General features: G+C 40.9%; 1 protein-coding gene across 1 annotated transcript in view; it reads left to right on the top strand.

The window, feature by feature from the left end:
* TPH2 (tryptophan hydroxylase 2) overlaps positions 1-17,045 on the top strand; it is a 95,346-nt gene extending 78,301 nt beyond the window's left edge. Inside the window, exons 9-11 of the mRNA XM_032854782.1 lie at positions 6,795-6,890; positions 15,413-15,546; positions 15,678-17,045. Of these exons, the coding sequence (XP_032710673.1) occupies positions 6,795-6,890; positions 15,413-15,546; positions 15,678-15,852 (405 nt within the window). The 3' untranslated portion in view covers positions 15,853-17,045. The remainder of the gene's footprint in view (positions 1-6,794; positions 6,891-15,412; positions 15,547-15,677) is intronic.
* The last annotated feature ends 2,547 nt before the right edge of the window (positions 17,046-19,592 follow it).

Genomic DNA, 19,592 nt, shown 5'->3' with positions numbered 1-19,592 from the left:
TCTTCTGGTTAAGTTTCCTGTTATCTTGATGTTTTAGCATCATTGCTGAACTGTTTAGTGATAACTTCAAGTATGGAAATGTTTAGGTTTGTATGCTCAAGTGTCAAATTTTATATTTTCATGTTTTCTGAGTTGTTTGGTCTGAATTTTATGTATTTTTTCATGTTCTCCTGTTATGTTAGGGTATAGGCTTAACACTACATAAGTAAACTTTGGACTGTGTACAAGATAAGGATAAAAAAGATTTCAGTGAGGGCCTGAGATTCTTTTAGACATAAAGTAATTTGAATTTAACATGGAACTTTTTGTTATGTTTAGCACATCTCAGGGCTTTTCTAAACTTTCTTTGCTAGTTTGTGCTTTGTGCCTGTGTCCTGGATATGTGGATAACTGAATTCACTATGTGGAAGGATATATGTGATTATTTAAAAATATATACTACCTGTATGTAAAGATCAGATTTTTAGTCAAAGTGGTAGAGAAAATATATCATTTACTCCCTCCTTCAGGCATTTACTAAGTGACGTGTGGAAACCACTTTCCTGGAGAAAGTGAAAGAAGTAGACAACTGGGCTTCTTTCTAGAAGTTTGTGGGCACTCTTTCAATCCAATTTTAGAATACAGAATGACTCTCAGGAAGAGGAGGTATAATTATTTCAAGGGATGCAGGTAGTGGGGGGAAGTGGGAAGCAAAAGGGCCCTTTAGAAGGGCAATTGGAATACTAAATGTCTTTTTCATCAAGAGTTCTTTGAGGGTTTCCTGGATGGCTCAGTCGGTTAAGCATCCGCCTACTGCTCAGGTCATAATCTCAGGTCCTGAGATTGAGTCCCGCATTGGGCTCCCTGCTCACCTGGGAGTCTGCTTCTCCCTCTGTGATTTCCGTCTCTCTCTCTCTCTCTCAAATAAGTAAATAAAATCGTAAAAAAAAAAAAAAGAGTTCTTTTGAAAAAGTTGTATTTCTCTTTCATTGGAATATGTGCCTTAGCAAAAGCTTCAGGTGCCTAACACCAGACAGCAAAAAGATGTTGCAGCATTTGATTTTGGAAGTCACCATGTCAGGCCATTGTGTATTTGCTGGTCTGTCCAGTGTCTATGAACTTGGTTCCCTCAAGCTTGCACCACAGCCCGCTTGGCTAGACCTGACAGCCCGCTTGGCTAGACCTGATCTGTTGAGAGAGTGGTGTACTACCAGTAGTGACCTGAAGATGGCAGCATTGGGTGCCCTATCTCATTTTCCTAAGCACCTGCTCTGCCTGGTACATTCTGTAGCTCTGTTCCATGGCAGTGTTTGGATTTCAGATTGTCAGTCAGACTTTTTTTCTGCTTAATGACTACATGTATGTAAATGATTCTGCTTTTCCTCTGTGGAAGATGTCCGCTCTATCACTCCTGTTTTGGTTTTCAGCTAATGATTATATGTAATTATATTCAAGTAAAATATTTAGAAATAATTACATATATTAGTGGTATGTAAAATTTGGAATTCATGAACATCGGCTTTGATGAAAGGTACCTCTTAATTGGGAGGTGATAATCTCAATATTATTTGTTTCTGTTTGAAAGACGTTAGTGGCCAAGAATCTGCAATTCTCTTTTACAGGTGTTCTTGTAATGTTCCTGGGTTTTTTTTTTTTTTTTTTTTTTTTTTTTGTGGTTTTTGTTTTTGTTTTGTTTTGCTAATAGGTAGGATATTTATTTGGCAAATCTCTAGGGACTATATTATAGATCCACATCTGGAGAATGTTCTAAGGAAAACAAATTGTATTTTCTTAAAATTTGGGGACGCAATTAGTTATCCTTGAATTTCAAAAGGTCTCTAAGGGGTCAGCCAGTCCAACTCTAAGCAGGCTTTGCAGTTAAAACCAGGCAGAAGAAAGATGCATTTGTCCTGGCTTCTCCGTCAGTGATCACGCCCAGGGCACTGTCTTGTGAGATCTCCACTAGTCTTGAAAACAGAAAAGAATTGTCCTGAGCACGTCCATAATTAAAATTTTTCCAACATCTGAGGTTCAGGTACATTTTGCCATTTCTCTTTATCTGTTAGCCACACATGGAGCTGCAAATGGAAATCCATCTTAAAGCCAAAGGTCTAATTCTCTCGGGGGAAGAGGCTGTAGAAGTTAGCATGTAGGCTTTCCTTGGTTGAGGACAACAGAGAGTAAAAGAGCAGATGGAGCTTTGTAAGGTCAAAGTTTCTGGAAGGACTCCCAGACCAGGTATGGGGCCAGAGAGCATTCTGAATAATGCGAAGGAAGATTCACAGTGGCTCTTTCCTCTGAGCTTGCCCTGATTCTAGAAGCACATGGACGAAAGACACACTGATAGAAGTAACTTTGAACCTTTAGTTGAGTTGGTGCAGACCTTTAAATTCCTGTTTTAAAATAGGTTAGGGATGCCAGATCTATGTGAAGACCATACGTGTGGCTCCTCAGACATTCTTAGGGGCTCTCTCAGCCTGTTTTGATTTAGATCATTCTGTATGCACTGATGTAGCATAAGGAAAATTAAAAATGCCCTTATTAGGCTGACCTGAATGCTTCTGTGGCTGGCTCCATATGGCTATTTTGGAGGCTTTTGAACATGAGAGCTCTCTCTCTCTTTATTTATTTTTCTTTCTCTCTCTCTCTCTCTCTTTTTTTTTTTCTTCAAACTCTTCTGTATTTAATGTTAAGCCTCCAAGGGTTTTACCTCATACGCTATAAATGGAATATATATTAGGGAAATCAACCAAAAACACACTAAGAAGTTGCCATGAAACTCTAGTTTTCCTCTTTTAGACTTTTATTTCTCCATTTTGGTGGTAAGAGAGAATCACGCATCTATTAATCTTTTATCTAGAAACTTTCCAATGTGACAGAGGTCGAGCTCTTTCAAATTTGGAGCTCTGGATCTCTTAAATGTCACCATCTAGACTTGTCCGGGGGTAAATCACTTTATCTCCTTAAACTTGAATTTTCCTTTTGGTGAAATGGGAGGTTGAACTTCCAGAACTCTTGTTCTATGACAATACAATCACTTCTCTTCATTGTGCCCAGGATTGTGCAAGATTTTTTGGAGGATGGGTGTGCCTGAGGGGCTCTGTCGGTTAAGCCTCTGACTCTTGATTTCCACTCAGGTCTTGATCTCAGTGTTGTGAGTTCAAGCCTCATGTTGGGCTCCTCACTGGCCATGGAGCCTACTTTAAAAAATAAAAACATTATATATATATAAAAATTTGGGATGGGGGAGACAGACTTGAGGGCTGTATTTTAACTTTTTGACACATACTCAGATCTCTTATTTTGGTTCTTTTGCTGAGGTCTTTGTGATACTGACTTCTCCCCAAGCCCTGCTCCCCCTGGCCCAAGTCCTTTTCCAAGTCACTCACCTCCTAGCTCCTTGGCTGCCTCTGCCTCCTCACTGATCTCTGTGCTTCTACTCTTGCCCCACCAATGGCCTGTTCTGTACCCAGCACCAGCACAGTCTTCTGAAATGAAATCAGAACATGTCTCTCTCTTGCCTGAAACCCCTCCCATGACTTCCCACTGCCCTTAGAAATACAAATCTGTTCCTGCCTTTGCACCTGCCTCCTCAGCTGGGAATGCTCTTTCTCGAAGATCTTGCACAAAGGGCTGCTTTTCAAGTGGGTTGCAGCTTAGATATCACTCCCTCAGAGAGGCCTTCCTTGACCACTTTGTCTAAAGCAGTCATCTCTACTGCTTAATACCAGACACATTATGTGGATTTATTATTTATATAGCATATCCCACCTGCAACTATCCTGTATATCGATTTTTGTTGTTGTTATATATCATCCCAGTAGCAAATAGGCTTCATGGGATTAAGGACTTTGTTGCTGTGTGCATTGCATATCCTTAGCAGCTAAAGCAAATTCTGGAATATAATAGGTGCTTAAGGAGTGTTTATAGAATGAATGAATGAATGAATGAATGGATGTCATGGGTAGAAAAACTACATGCCAGAGAGGTTATGGTCACAGAGCTAATTAGAAGCAGGGCCAAAGAAGACATGAATAGACATTTCTCTAAAGAAGACATCTAGATGGCCAACAGACACATGAAAAAATGCTCAACATTACTCAGCATCAGGGAAATACCCATCAAAACCACTATGAGATACCACCTCACACCAGTCAGAATGGCTAAAATTAACAAGGCAGGAAATAACAGATGTTGGTGAAGATGTGGAGAAAGGGGATCCCTATTGCATTGCTGGTGGGAACACAGACTGGTACAGCCACTCTGGAAAACAGTAGGGAGGTTCCTCAAAAAGTTAGAAATAGAGCTACCCTATGACCCAGCAAATTGCACTAGTAGGTATTTACCCAAAGGATACAAACATAGTGATTTGAAGGGGCAACTGCATCCCAGTGTTTATAGCAGCAATGTCCACAATAGTCAAACCATGGCATGAGCCCAGGTATCTGTCAACAGATAGATGGATAAAGAAGATATGGTATGTATACACACACACACACACACACACACACACACACACACACACACACACACAATGGAACATTCCTTAGCCGTCAAAAAGAATGAATTCTTACCATTTGCAACAACATGGAACTAGAGGGCATTAGGCTAAGTGAAACAAGTCAGTCAGAGAAAGACAAATATCATATGATTTCACTCATACGTGGAATTTAAGAAACAAAACAGATAAACATTGGGGAAGGGAGGGAAAAATAAAATAAGGCAAAATCAGAGAGGGAGACAAACCGTGAAACTCTTAACTATACGGAACAAATTTGAGTGTGGCTGGTGATGGACATTAAGGGGGACATGGGATTTAATGAGCCCTGGGTGTTATACACAACTGATGAATCACTAAACTTGACACCTGAAACATAGTAATACACTATGTGTTAATTAATAAAAAAAAAAAAAAAAGAAGCAGGACCAAGACTAGAACTCAGGCCCCTTCCTGTCTTTCCTCCTGGTCACACTGCCACACAGCAAACCTGACTTAGAGATAATTCTCTCATTTGCTAGTTATTCACCAAGTATTTATTGCACCCTTATTATGTTTCAGACACAATTCTGTATCAGTGGTTCTGAGGCAGAAGAGATGTTGGTCCCCTGGGAACATTTTTTAATGTCTAGAGACATTTTTAGCTGTTACAAGCAGGGTGGAGGCTGCTGCTGACATCTCGTCGGTGGAGGTCAGGGGTGCTGTCCTACAAAGCACGGAGTTTAGGGTGGGGAGACATATGACTATGGGGAACATACATACGGAAATTAAAGACCATGTCAAAAAGAGGGTATGATGGAAAAGAAAGAAAAGTCAGAACCTTGTAAGCAGGAGAGCTGGCGGGCATTGCGGGTGCTGATGGGGGTAGGAAGGACTCTAATTTTAGCCCTCTGCGGAGGTGAATCAGGAAAGGAAGTTTTCCTCGAGAGGTTGAGCGCCACGACCTGCAAGGACCAGTCCTTTGGGGTCAACCCGCTCGACCTCCCAGATCCTCCTCATACCTAAAAAGTATAAAACCCTTCTGAACCAGGGGGCATCTCAACCTCCAAATGAAAATAGAGCAAACTGCGGTGGGCCAGAAATAATTACCATTTTCCACTTTCCAGGGGTGTGTAAATTCTTCCTTCTCAACACTGTCAGTGCTCTGTCGTCACTCATGCAGGACAGTGTTAATTTGATGCAGTTTGTATTGCTCATTGTCAACTTCTCACTTTTCTCTTGGGCAAGAGTAGTGTGATTTCAGCCTCTCCAAGAGCATCCTGAGATTTTTGGTTGTACAGAGGTTTCTGTCTGTCTAGGTTGGTTTCCTAAAGTCAACAGTAACAGTTACAGATTTCAGTTTCTTGGGAAAGCTGTGGTAGTTGATGCTGGCAAAACTCAGTCAATGAAGTGGTTCATATATATATATATATATATATATATATATATATATATATTTAAATATACACACATATACATGTATCTATGTGTGTAGCATATGTAGATATACATGTAAGATCTTGCTAAAAAAATCATACTAAAATTTTGGTTGGGTAACTTGGTAAGCATGTACTTGCTCTTTTGGTCTCACTCGTGTTTCTTTACCACGATTCTTTGCGTAGCATTGGTACCTGGTAGGTACTCACCAAATGCTTACTGAATGAATAAACAAACTGCAAAAATCAGTTTGGAATTACTGGGTTCCAAGTTATTTTTCCACATTTCCATGAACTTTGTTTATGTCAGCTGAAACACAACTTGGTAAACATAGTAACATGTTCTTTTTTTTTTTTTAAGATTAATTTATTTATTTTAGAGAGATAGAGAGTGGGAGTGGGAGGAGCGGTGGAGGGAGCGGCAGACTCCTGCTGAGCATGGAGCCCCGTGTGCTGCTCGATCCCATGACCCAGGAGATCAGGATCTGAGCCAAAACCAAGAGTCAGATGCTTAAGAGACTAAACCACCCAGGTGCCCCAACAGTAGCATATTCTTACAGTGTTATGATTATCACATATTCATTCATTTCTAAGTCTGTGATTTTTTTTTTTAAATTATTGCCAGGGATATGATTTGACTTATGGGGTTTCTGAATCTGCTAAGCATAAATCTCTTAGTAATTAATACATTTTCCATACACATTTAGCCTAGGGAGGGATTATTAAGCAAGGGAATAGATTTCAATGAATGTTCTTAATTCAAATGTGTTTAAATTGACACTGGTGAAGAAATTATGCCCAGTGCACCATTTTATTTTGGGTGCCATTTTATTCTATAGAAGAACAACGTTGACTAGTTTGCTGGATGTATGTCCACGTCTTTTTCTTTTTTTTTTTTTCAGTGCTATTTTTTCACAATCGAGTTTGGCCTTTGCAAGCAAGAAGGGCAGCTGCGGGCATATGGAGCAGGACTCCTTTCCTCCATTGGAGAATTAAAGGTACGAAGCTGTGAATGAAAACATCCTTCCCAGGCAAACTGGTTCAAAGTCATGGAAATATTGATTTGTTTGTCTGAACAGTTCTACTCATAGGTACCCCATAAATATTTAATACAGAGGATTTGGCACCTCGGATGTGGGTACTGACCTAACTTTTTGTGCTTCTGAAAATGGGTCACGCCTTTCTAGGTTTGTGGTGTGACTCAGATGGTCGAGCAGCCATGTGCACAGATCAACAGGAAGGACAAATGTATGCTCAAATGTTGGATAACATATGACTGGCCTAAATTGAGTGCTGAAAAGTGGGCAGCCAAGTTAGCAGTGATCCTCCTGATTGAAATTTCCTTGCAAGGATATCTTGGGTATTTTCACTTCTGTTATCCCCGTGGCTCCCATGGATACCCTAGAATTTACTTCTCCAAGAGGAATTTGAGATTATTTTAGCCTCTTCAAAATTAATGTGTATTAAGACATTTGTGGACATATACTATTTGGAAAAAAATAAACCCTAAATGAACCTACATTCAGAGAGGTAGCTAATAAGTATAGTAATGCCTAAGGAATGCTATTTTTTTTTTTTTTTTTTTTTTTTTGGTCTTAAAAGACAATAAAGGGATGCTGGGTGGCTCAGTTGGTTAAAATACAGTAAATTGGTCATTTATTCAGAAATGTTGGGGCCTGGATCATTTGATAATTTAAATATCCTGGTTACTTAAGAATTGCTGTGCATGCCACGGGAGGGTAACAAGTTTTGGTGAATTTAGAATACAATGTGATGTATAATGTGGAAATGGTACTAAACATAGTTTAATCTTTCTTTGATTACTAAGATTAGGATTATTGACTAAGCAGAGGTTGTTATTTGGGGTATTGATTATCCTTATATAATGTAGTTGGGAAATAGATGATTATTGGAACTTTTTGGTTATTTATATTCTTGAAAGGTAGAGTGTAACTGTAGTCTTACTGATCATTCACTTTATGATTCCATTTATGCATTCATTAATTCCTCAAACATTTGATTGAGTACCTACTATGTGCTATGTACTGTGCCAGTCACTGGGGATATAAATAATGAAGAAGGAGGAGTAGAGGAGGAGGAGAAGGAGAGGGAGGAGAAAGAGGAGGAGGAGGAGGAGGGGGAGGAGTGGGAGGGAAAAGGAGAAGGAGAAGAAGAACAACATAATGGCAACCTCAGTGGACACTTAAGCAGACCTCAATTAGTATTGTGGGTGCTTTAAACATATTAACTCACTTATTTCTCATAACAACCCCGTGAGATAATCAGTATTATTATCACAGATGAGAAAACGGAAGCACAAAGACATTAAGGAGCTTGCCCAAGATCACATAGCTAATGCATGTTGGAGCTGGACCCAAGTCCAAGTGGCCTACCCTGCAGGATCCCAGCCCTTAACCAGTAGGCTGTACTTCCTGGGGTCCCTGTTATCAGAGGGTTTACTTTCTAGTGCAAAGGCTAAACAGCCAATCAGATAATGCCAAGTGTGACACGTGGGCCTGGCACTTACTAGGTCATGCCAGGGAAGGCTCCGGACAAGGGCCTTGCTGCCCATGCTGACTCCTGAGGAGTGGAAAAGATGAATGAGGATGAGATGCACAGAACAGTCGAGTGGACAGCAGCCATGTGTGCTCTTGTCAAATCCTGGCCTGTTTGGGCTGCTGCTGGAGCTCCATGTAGTTGGAATAGATAACATTTCACATGACAAAAGCCTGGTGTAATGTGTTAATTTTTTTTTTTTTTAAACAAAGTTCTGTACAGCAACAAAAAAGCCACTTGGCGTTAATTTTAGTACAGTGGCCAAAGCCCACAGCAATAGCATGATGTCATATCCCTGGAAGACCCATGCCTTCTGTAGAATGCTTCTTGATTTCCATGAGAAAAGAATTAGAAAATGATTTAGCTCTTGAGCTACATCTATTTACATTCTCCGAAGGTTTATAAATGATGCCAGAAACAAAAGAAACAAATCTCTCTCATTGCCCCGACTTTCGACAGGGTCCTCTAATCGGGTTAATGGGGCATGTATAGGCAGCATTGGGTTGAGTGTGTTGTTTTTGTTCCTATTGGTGTGGACAGAAATGTCTGGAAATGGAAATCAGCCAGGGCTACATACACCAAAGGGCATTGTCTGCCGTGAATCTTGTTCTGGTCCATCACCTCTGGTCATTAGCATTCTTCCATTTTCAAACTTCTCCACTCCAACTTCCCAGTGATTGCCACTTTGGACCATTTTTACAATTCAGAAATTCTTGCTATGAGAAGTATCTTCTGATTACTCACAGAGAATACATAACACAAGATGCTTCCCATACCCGCTTCCCTCTCCTCATCTCCACTGCGCTCTCTGCAAATGTCCAGAACCCTCTCACAGCTTCTGAGTACTTCTGTCTAACTTCTAATTGAATGGATACATGATAATTCTGAACTCAGGATAGGGAGATAGCTTTAGTGATAGCACTATAAAAATTCCTGTGTAAAACACACTTAACAATTTTGAAAGGAGTTACCTTTTGCAGTGGAAGATCTCTTGTTTCCAGCTGTAGCCTAAATGTAGGTCCCAGCGAATCTGTGGGAGGTTTTGGTGTAATCTTTATTACTTTTACATAAATATCCATAATGCACCTTCTTTCCTTGAATAGAACACTTTTTAAAATTTGTGCTTTAAGAGGCTAAATTTTCCTGGGCGTAGGTGTTGTACTTCAGAGCTGACCAAGTACTCCCAAGGGGTGTATGTATAGGTTGGAGGATAACTTTCATTTTCGCTCTTATTTTTTCAATGACTACAATGCTTGTTTTTTGACAGTCTTTGGAGAGAGAAACTAAATATGGAAAAGCTTGTACAAGCTACATCTGATAGCCACAAAGACTTCTTTTAACCTCATCAGTGGTTGCCCTCTCTCTTCTCTGTTCTGTGATATATTTTTGGGAATTCTAAAAGTGTGTTTTGGTAGGACCTCTACCATACCTTCATCACTCTGGGGAGCAGCTGATAATGAGCTAACTCATTTGGAAGTCTGACTTTAAAAAAAGGTTGAAAGTAGGATGATCGATTGGTGTTTATCCATAGTCAACGTATGTCTTTCACACTTTTTCTATCTCAGAATTGACCCTACTATATTATGTCTCATTTTTAAATTTATTATGCACTCATTTATTTATTCACTTTATTCAACAAACCCACAATTAAAGTTCTAATGTTTCAAGGAACTTGGAGTCTCTAGTAGGGAGAGTCTAAGAAAGTGGTTGATAGGAGTCTTTGTCGAATCCAAGCGTCATGGACAAGCAACAGTGAAGTTTGTTCCTGGTGGTGGTAAGGAAATGATTGCTAACTGATGAAATGGCTGAATCTTATCCTAAAAAGTTAATACGTCTAAAAAGCAAAAAGGCAATTTCTCCTCTTTTTATGGGTAAAGGTAAAGTCTAGTTCTTTATTTCCTTAAGGGCATGGATTAGATTTTTTTGTAAACAGCCTTTGCACCTACCCTGTAGTAGTTGCTGAAATAGTACATACAAGTCCATCTGTTCTGCTTTTCAGGTTTTTAAAAAGCTGATGGTTTTAAAATTTTTAATTATTATTATTTTTTCAGCTCTAGTTTTAGGATCTCCTTGCACAGTGACTTTATCATACTGCCTTTTTAGTAGACTAATTAGCATTCAAAGAACAGACTTGTGTTTATTACAATCATTCATGTTTACAGCCATTTGCAGCAGCTCTGTCCAGTGGCTAGAATTCCCACTAGGCCCATATAGAAGAGGCCTAAGGCACCTGTGGATCCTGTCACCAGTATGGCTAGAGTTAGGACTCACCACTGCAGAGCTCTCCCACCTTTCCCCTGTACAGATGGCTCATACCTTCTCCCACCCCCCAAGTCTTTTTCCTGAAACCAGCACTGTTAGTAAAGACAGAGAAAACTCTAGAGCATGGGGAGTTGGAAACAGGTCTTTGGCTTTTACAAAGAGATTGTTTGAAGAGGGAGTTTTTTCCCCTTATGCCTGCAGCTTATTCAAATTGATGAAACTTGCAACATCACTGATTTAAAAAAAAAAAAAAAGTGTGATGCCATTATCACCTGATTGAGCAATAGCAATGTTGATGTCACTTTGTACTTGGTTAGTAGGAAGGACATTTGAGGGAAGTTCAAAAAATATTATCTACATGCATTCATATGTACATATATAAATGTACATATTTGCTGTTCTGATGGGGGAAAAGGAGATTACAATGTGAATATGGGAGTGTTTGCAAATTCTTATTTAGAATCTAGGACCCAAATTACCTCTAAACCTGACTTCACACTTGACTCTTTTTCCAACTTAAACCAGTCCTAATATAGAGGGTGATGATCACAAGATTTACATGGAGAATAGTTGAGATAGTAACTCAGTGCCTACAAAGGCAGGTGGTTGGGAGGAAGGAAGATTTTAAATTGAACTTAGGGCAGACACTGTTGTAGTCTGAAACCTGGAAGCCTCATAGCTAGGGCCATGTTATTTTCTCTGTGGGTTCTGGACCCTTGGGGGAGAAGAGCTGCACCAGTGGTGACAGGTGGGGTTGAATGCCATCATTTCTAGGCTGAACTGTCCATGATTACTTAGTATACCAGGCACTCCCATGAGCCAAGTGCTTTGTATGCATTACCTCTTTTAATTCCTTTTTTTTTTTAAAGACTTACTTATTTTAGAGAGAGTGACAGAGAGAGAGAGAGAGAGAGAGAGTGCAATTGTGGGGAGGACCAGAGGGAGCCGGAGGGAGAGAAAAACAGACTCCCTGTGGCGTGCAGGGCTCCATGTCCCACTCGATCTCAATGACCTGAGCTGAAATCAAGAGTCGGCCACTCAACTGATGGAGCCAACTCAGGTGCCCCTCCTTTCTTACCACAACCCTGGCTTACCACAACCCTGGCTTACAGATACTATTTGTATCCCCATTTCCAAGATGAATACTAGACTAGACTTATAGGGTGGGATAACTTACCCAAAGTCATGCGGAAACTTTAGATAACAACTGGTTCTAGGCAACTTGATGTTGGAAAAATATTTTTGTATTTAAAAGGCTGGGATGACAAATAAGCCTTAATGTGTGCACCGAAGCCGATTAATTGCTAATGGCCACCTCTGTTGGGAAGGATGGGAAGGCCATGCTGAGGCCAGTGGGAGAGGCTGCCACGGCCAGTCTGTTCCACCTGGAGCAGAGGGAGGAGAGGCCGGGAAGTGCAGTGTATCTGCAGGCCCTTTCAAATGATACTGCAAGGAGAGCTTTGGAATTCATGTAGATTGGTCTTTTCAGTTTCTGAAAGAGGAAATTCTGTCCCCACCTGGGGAAGTTTCACTCCTCTGATATCATGCCTCTGGGACAATGTGTTTAGGACCCGAGTATCGCAGCTCCCAGTCCTGCCTATTGACTTTAGCACTCTGGGTACATCCAAAATAGTCTTTTTAGAGAGACTTTGGATGACGGCAGCTGATTCTCAAGCACTCCTGCACTTTTAAAGTGGTGTAAGACTAAAGGGCCGTCAGCCACATTCTCTCAGCCTTAGAAGGCCTCTGTCTGCTGAAGCTGGATGAGTTCTTGTGGACTTCAGGATACCAGACTGTTAACACTTTGGGAAGGAGTCACCACAGAGTTCCCTGGGGACATCAAGCAGTGTGGCTCAATGTTTACAGAGAATCCACTGTGGACATAGAGGGGAGGGCTGCTCCCTCAAGTCGAGGCAGCGGAGAGAGAGACGTGACAGGAGCTCAACAGGGCTTCGCCCCCTGGGGCATCAGTAGAGACGTGGACCTTTCCTAGCCTTGGGGTCACACTCTAGTATTCAGGCTGCATGGATGTCCTTGGCAGGCAGTCCGCAGAAGAGCTCACTGTCAGGGAAATGCGACCCCCTCATAGGTGTGAGCACCCCCTCGTTTGTCGGCCTCACTCGGCGGTTGCCCCCTGAACTCCAGGCTCTTGTCATGCTGCAGGCTAATACAGGTACCACTATCATTCCCTTTTGGAATAGCCAACGAGCAGCGTTGGTCCCACACCCCATGGGTGGAGAGTCCCTAGTAGGTAGTTAGCATGTTGGACCCAGTAGGCTCCTGAGGGTAGACTGCCTTGTTGAGAACTTTCGAAAATCAGCTCCCAGTTTCTCCTTGGAATATTACATTCGGCAAGTGTGAAATGCATTGCCTGATGGTCTTTGCCTCAGGTTTCTTGAAACCTGTCCTTGACTGTCCTTGAAGTCTGGGCCAGAGCACTCTGCCCTCTGGGCTCTTTCCTGGTCCCCTCTCCTCCTCTTTACTAGTTAAAATGACTACACGGGCTCATCTGAGTACCCAGTGGAATGTCACATGACAGTTCTTTCTACAGCTACACTGATTTCCGTCCCTGTTACTGTAGACACACATTCAGGAGGCCTCCGTTGTACATGGTCGCTGCCAAGCCTGCTAATGGCCCATCAAAGCATCTCAGACCCAAGCAGATGAGTTTCACCTCCTTCTCATCAGCAGTGGTTTAAGTGTTCTCACAGTCTATCCGGCTGTTGCTCTGCCCACGTCCCTGATTGTGAGGATGAGAAAACAGAAAGAGCAAGGACACTGAGTCAGTCACTGTCCTTCCTTTCCTACGTGCTGGTGGGGGACCACACACTTAGAACGACGCACCGAAGTCAAGCACGCTCTGAGTTCACGGCCGCGAAGGAAGCTGCTTCTAATTCTGAGCACCACAGCAAGTCAGTAGGAAGCCTGTTCTTTGCAGAGCGGCGCCAGTTCTCCAAAAAAGACATTTGTTTCTCGAAACTGTGAAGTTGTTTTTAAAATGTGGACAGAATTATTAGTCATGTGGAACCCAAATCCCCTGATGTTCACTGCCCGGGACTGAATCTAGCACAAACGCATTTGCAAGGGTAGTGACCTTCTTACTTCTAATGAAACTGTCCTGTGGGCCAAAAAGAATGCGTTCATTCCCAGAGGCCCTCCGCGTCCCCTGATTCACGGATGCATCGATGTGGACAACACAACTTTGCGGGAATGCAAATCACATGTGGGCTAGGGCCGCGTGCCCTTTCTCAGACATGCCAGTTTTTTTGGTTTGCAGTTACATTTTCAGACTTAGGGGACCGCAGCCTTATTCATGGAAGGGTGCAAATCATGCCGTGCATTTTGAAATTGTTGGGGAATATACCAAGAAATGGAAGGGGAAAGGTTTGTGACATTTCTCTGGTTAACTCAGCAATCCACCTCTTACACTGGAAGGTGGAAAAGTACTTAGAAGCTGGAATGCCATGTCTTCAGGAATCATCCAGCCCAAGCCTCTCCTTTACAGTTAGGGAAACAGAAGCACAGAGAGGTGAAAGACCACGGCGCGGTTACCCAGTGTGACAGCAGCAACATCTTGAGTGAAGCCCCTTTTCTCTCAGATCAGGGAGGTTCCTGCTGCCCCTTCTTTCAGTCTGCCTCTCTCCCCCAGCTAATTGAACCTTTCAGGAAAACACAACATCTAGAGGAGTATTTCTCAAAATAGACTTCACAACCCCTGGGGTCGGAATCACCTTGGATGCCTCTACCATGCAGATTTCTGGGACTTACCCAGACCTGCTAAATAAAATTGAGGCCAGGTATCTGTATTTTTTTTTTTTTTCACAAGCCCTTCAGTCATTCTTATGCACATGAGGGTTGAGAACCATTAACCCAGGGCTTATAAAAAGGCAGGTGGCACGTGGCAGGAAATGACCACTCACCTTTAGCCTAGCTGAACTGATCTCGAGGAGATAATCATTCACTGTTCCTTGCTGTTCTCTGTGCCAGTCACGTAGTGAGTTGAATGGAGCTAATGATGGTTCAAAGAGTCATTGCACTGGCTTCCCTGTTTTCCTAACGCCTGGTCTGAGCAAAACTATAACTATTAATATTAGTTCTTTTTGCCTACCTGACAATATTTATCTGCGGCTTTTTGCTCTGCTCTGCTTGCTGGAAGGGAAATGAATGCTTTGCAAGTATCCTTAAAATATTCAAGCCCACTCCAGACTCTGTTGATACACAGTACCTGGCCTTAAAATGTCTCGTAATGAGGCCACAAATAGTTCAGTCAGAGTCCCAATTACCTTTCCACGCAGGTAATTATTACTTCTGCCATTTGAGTGAAATTTCAGTACATTGCTTATGGCAATAAATTGAGGGCCATATTTATGTTCTCTCCTTGCTTCTATTCATAGCATAGTTTTAAAATTCCATTTCTTTTGGGATATAGCTCCAAACTGTCCTTCCCTACGAATTTGTCTGATAATAAATAAAGTAATACCATAATCTCATCCCCCCCCTCAGTTTCTAACAGACTTGAACAAAAGCAAACAAAAACACAAACACTCAATTTACCCTGCATATGGGAGAGTACCATATTTCATGGCCGACTAGCAACTGAGCAGTTCTGTAAAAATACTGATCTGTGTTATAGAAACACAACATCATGGCACTTTGGAAGTCTCATTACGGAGTTTAATAGGTTTTGTGGTATGTTTTGCAGCATGCTCTTTCTGACAAGGCATGTGTGAAAGCCTTTGACCCAAAGACAACTTGCTTACAGGAATGCCTTATCACCACTTTCCAGGAAGCCTACTTTGTTTCAGAAAGTTTTGAAGAAGCCAAAGAAAAGATGAGGTAGACTTGTTTTTCTTCCATCTACAGAAAATAACTTTTTATTTCTCTGGCTCTGTTCCTTCCTTTCTCTCTGTGTCTCTTCTACCAGTGAGAGTTGATTGCATATCCTTCTATTTCCGTTTATTTTGCAGGGACTTTGCAAAGTCAATTACCCGTCCCTTCTCCGTGTACTTCAATCCCTACACCCAGAGTATTGAAATTCTGAAAGACACCCGAAGTATTGAAAATGTGGTGCAGGACCTTCGCAGTGATTTGAACACAGTGTGTGATGCCTTGAACAAAATGAACCAGTATCTGGGGATTTGATGCCTGGAACCAGTGTCCTTGCCAGCGTGATCTTTTGGGGGCTTAGCAGCAGTTCAGTCAATGTCATGTAACACTGATAACTTTCTGTGTTGTGTCATGGCTTGGCTAGTAAGCATGCAATTCTGTATATCTCTATCTACGTGTAATGTACTGTGTTAATGTGTGAAACACCATAAGGAACCCAGTGACTACAGATAACCACTCATTGTTTGAAATGTAACCTGTTTAAACGTCTTCAATAGATTTGACCTTTCCTGCTTGGTGTCCTTAACCACACTGCAGCTCTTTAAAATTTGTAACAAATAGCCCTCTTCTGATTCTAGCTTATTACTTTTTCCTTCTCAGATCTGAGCTTTTCCCCTATATTCATTAGATAAAATGAAAATAGCAGTGAAACTGTTTCTATAGCCCCTGTGTTTCCACAGCATTATTTGAGATAAACTCAGAATTGTGTGAAACCTCCCATCACATTAACAGAGGATTCAGTATTCTGTTTCAAAAGGGAAAACTAGTGAGCACACTAGTTGGAATGGGTTTTCAATTGAGTATTTATACAATGTAAGAAAAGAGAACATCTTACAAATGGAACAGATAGGGGACATTGACTGTGTAGAAACTGAGGGGTGACATGCTTTCCAAAGAATTTTGGAAGAAAATGCTTCCAGAGGAGCCATTAGGAAACACTAAACGGTGGGCAAAAAAATCTTGAGACTATGAATTTTATGCTGGAATAAAGTAGATTATCATGCTCAATTGTTTAGCCCATTTTTCTTAGAGAACACTAATATCAGAGAGCTTGGATTTCAGAGCTGTGGAAATGGATCTCAGAGAGCTGAAGTGCTAGGCACAGTCAGCGTGCACTAACATTTACAGAACGCTGCACCCCACTTTTGGATCACTGAGAAGTTCAACTTGGTGGATTTGTGTGTAGTCAGAGAAGGGAAACCAATACTTATCCAAACTAAGGTTTATCATTAAAGAGGATTTGGTTTGTGATCAAGGGCTGCCAGTAGTACAGCTGTTTCCCCACACAGCTCCAAGCCAAGCCAGGTCTCTTGAGGGCTTGTCCGTTTGCCCAGAGTTTGGGCAGATTTGGGCAAATGGTAGTGATACACCACACATGTCTGATTATCTCTGCCCTAAGAGGTATCATCAGGTGATTAAGTGAACAAATAAAAAACTACTGAATGAGTGAATAAGTTTCTTCTGATTCTCTGAACAAACACAACCACGGTTCCTCTCATGCTCCTTTCGTCATACAGAATGCTGGGTGGAGGGAAGAGGGGCTGGGGAAAAGAAGAGAAGAAAAAGATGACCAAATGATTTTTAAGTTAACAGCTCTAAAATATTTACTTATGCAATTTCCAAGGTGTTGTTTTAATAACAAATTGCATGTAATTTCAAACTAATTGGTACTCACACGGGGCCATTTGGAGTCAGAAATTTTTGGACTACATATACTCAGGGAGGACATGACAAAGAGTAAAAATATGACTCAGAGGGACGCCTGGGTGGCTCAGTTGGTTGGACGACTGCCTTCGGCTCAGGTCATGATCCCAGGGTCCTGGGATCGAGTCCCACATTGGGCTCCCAGCTCCATGGGGAGTCTGCTTCTCCCTCTGACCTTCTCCTCGCTCATGCTCTCTCTCACTGTCTCTCTCTCAAATAAATAAAATCTTTAAAAAAAAATATGACTCAGAGAGAGGTAGATGAAAATAAATCAGAGGTTTGAATAGAGGTCCTTTAACTCCTGAGGATCTTTAATTTCTGAAGGATTCTTGGAACAACTGAGTTTTGGAAGGGGATTTGGTAGACAGAATGTGAGAGTCATGCGACTTAAAATGCAATTTTGTAAATTATGTTCAGTTACACACCGTATAGTACATAATTAGTTTTTGATGTAGTGTTCAATGTTTCATTAGTTAAGTATAACACCTAGTACTTCAATTCTATTTTAGATGAAAGAGATAGTGCCTTGAAAAATTATTGGTGTTAGAGAAATGTTGAGCTAACTGAACCAAGAGGACCTAGAATGATCTAGTAGTTGCGTATTTCAATAATTTTATAGGTCCCCAAATACATAATTTTTTATATCTTGTTTCGTTAGATTTAGATGACCCTGAGTAATCTAATTATTTACTTATAAATACTAACCTAGAGCAATAACCAGAACAATAAATCCAGAAATTTCCAGAACTAGTTGCCAAATTTTCTCAAAGAAGGAAATTGGCTGAGAAACTCTTATTGTTTGCCTTCTATGTTGTTTTCATAATTTGGGTTTGCTTTACCCACCCCTACAAAAAAGCCATAAATAGCCATTAGGTTTTTTCCCTTCCAGCCCCATGAAAGGGGAGGTTTTCAGCTAAGTGGACTGAAAGAAGAATTATAGTTAATTGTAAGCAAACTCCCTCAACAAAAATAATGTTTGAGCTATCTTCTGATTTGGCTTGCAGTGGCATCTTCTTTTCTTTTCTTTTAATATGTGCAAAATCTATGTTGTTTCAAAAATAGAAGAGTTGCAAAGTAAATAGGCTTTCCCACAGAGCTTATGTAGGTATCATACACGGTGGAGGAATTACTTGATTCTTTTTAGACTTGTTCTCCATTTGGAAAATCAGTAATGATGGTTTTCACCGTGTGAAACAATGGAATCATGGTTTTCATTTGTTGTGAGCATTTAACACGCAAATGCCATTACAACTAATGGTGGGAAAAATCCTATAAAATTTAATGGCCATCGTAGGAAAAGTGTTGGCAGAAAAAGTCCCCAAATGGAAATCGTACAACAAGATAATCACAGCTAGCTTCTCATCATATTTGATACCTGCTCTGTGTAACCATTTGTCTCCATTATGACTCATGACTTAAATGAAATAGAATCAAGGACAATTATAAATTTGAAGACACTTGCTCACTGTTATCTCATTGTGCACTGATACTTTATTTTGACTTTGCTGCTAAATTCTATAACAAGCTAATCAGAAATCAACAAGAGATTCCTAGTAAGACCAGGTTTTTATGCATCACAAATTAGCAAAAGACAGCCAGAATCTGATTAGTCCAGTTTTTTTTTTTTTTCTTTTGAGCATTTTCCTGTTATGAGTTAGGATCAGGCTTCCAATACATTCTTGGATGATCAGTTTATTTGGCATAATGAGAGTTCAATAGATTGTCCATAAACAGCATCTTTTTTTTTTTTAAAAGATTTTATTTATTTAAGAGTGAGAAAGAAAGAGAGAGAGTGCAGGCAGGGGGAGAGACTGAGGGAGAGGCAGACTCTCTGCTGAGCAGGGAGCCTGATGCAGTACTTGATCCCAGGACCCTGGGATCATGACCTGAGCTGAAGGCAGACACTTAACCAACTAAGCCACCCAGGTGCCCCATAAATTACATGTTTTAAAGTAGGGAACTTTGACCCAAGGTTGTTATTTATTTTTATTTATTTATTACACTAGTGGTAAAGGTTGTGGAACTTGCGTTTCTGGTTTAGTCTCATTTATTTACTGTGTAATTTAGAAATGATGCTTGATGGGGATGATATATCTGTGCTTGTCTTGCTTGCACATAGTAAATGGGCCTCAGCCTAATGAATGTAAAGTATTGCAACATTTACCAACATGAAAAGTCTAAAATGAAAAACAGTGTGCTTTAACGTGGAAGCAAATAGAAATACAACGTTTCATTTTCAAATGGAGTCATGGCTCACATCATCTCATTTTCTTCATTCGAGAAAGAAAACA

The sequence above is a fragment of the Lontra canadensis genome, unplaced genomic scaffold (assembly GCF_010015895.1).
Source record: "Lontra canadensis isolate GAN:19392208 unplaced genomic scaffold, GSC_riverotter_1.0 scaffold9, whole genome shotgun sequence".
NCBI classification, from domain to species: Eukaryota; Metazoa; Chordata; class Mammalia; order Carnivora; family Mustelidae; genus Lontra; species Lontra canadensis.
This window is presented reverse-complemented; position numbering and strand designations above follow the sequence as displayed.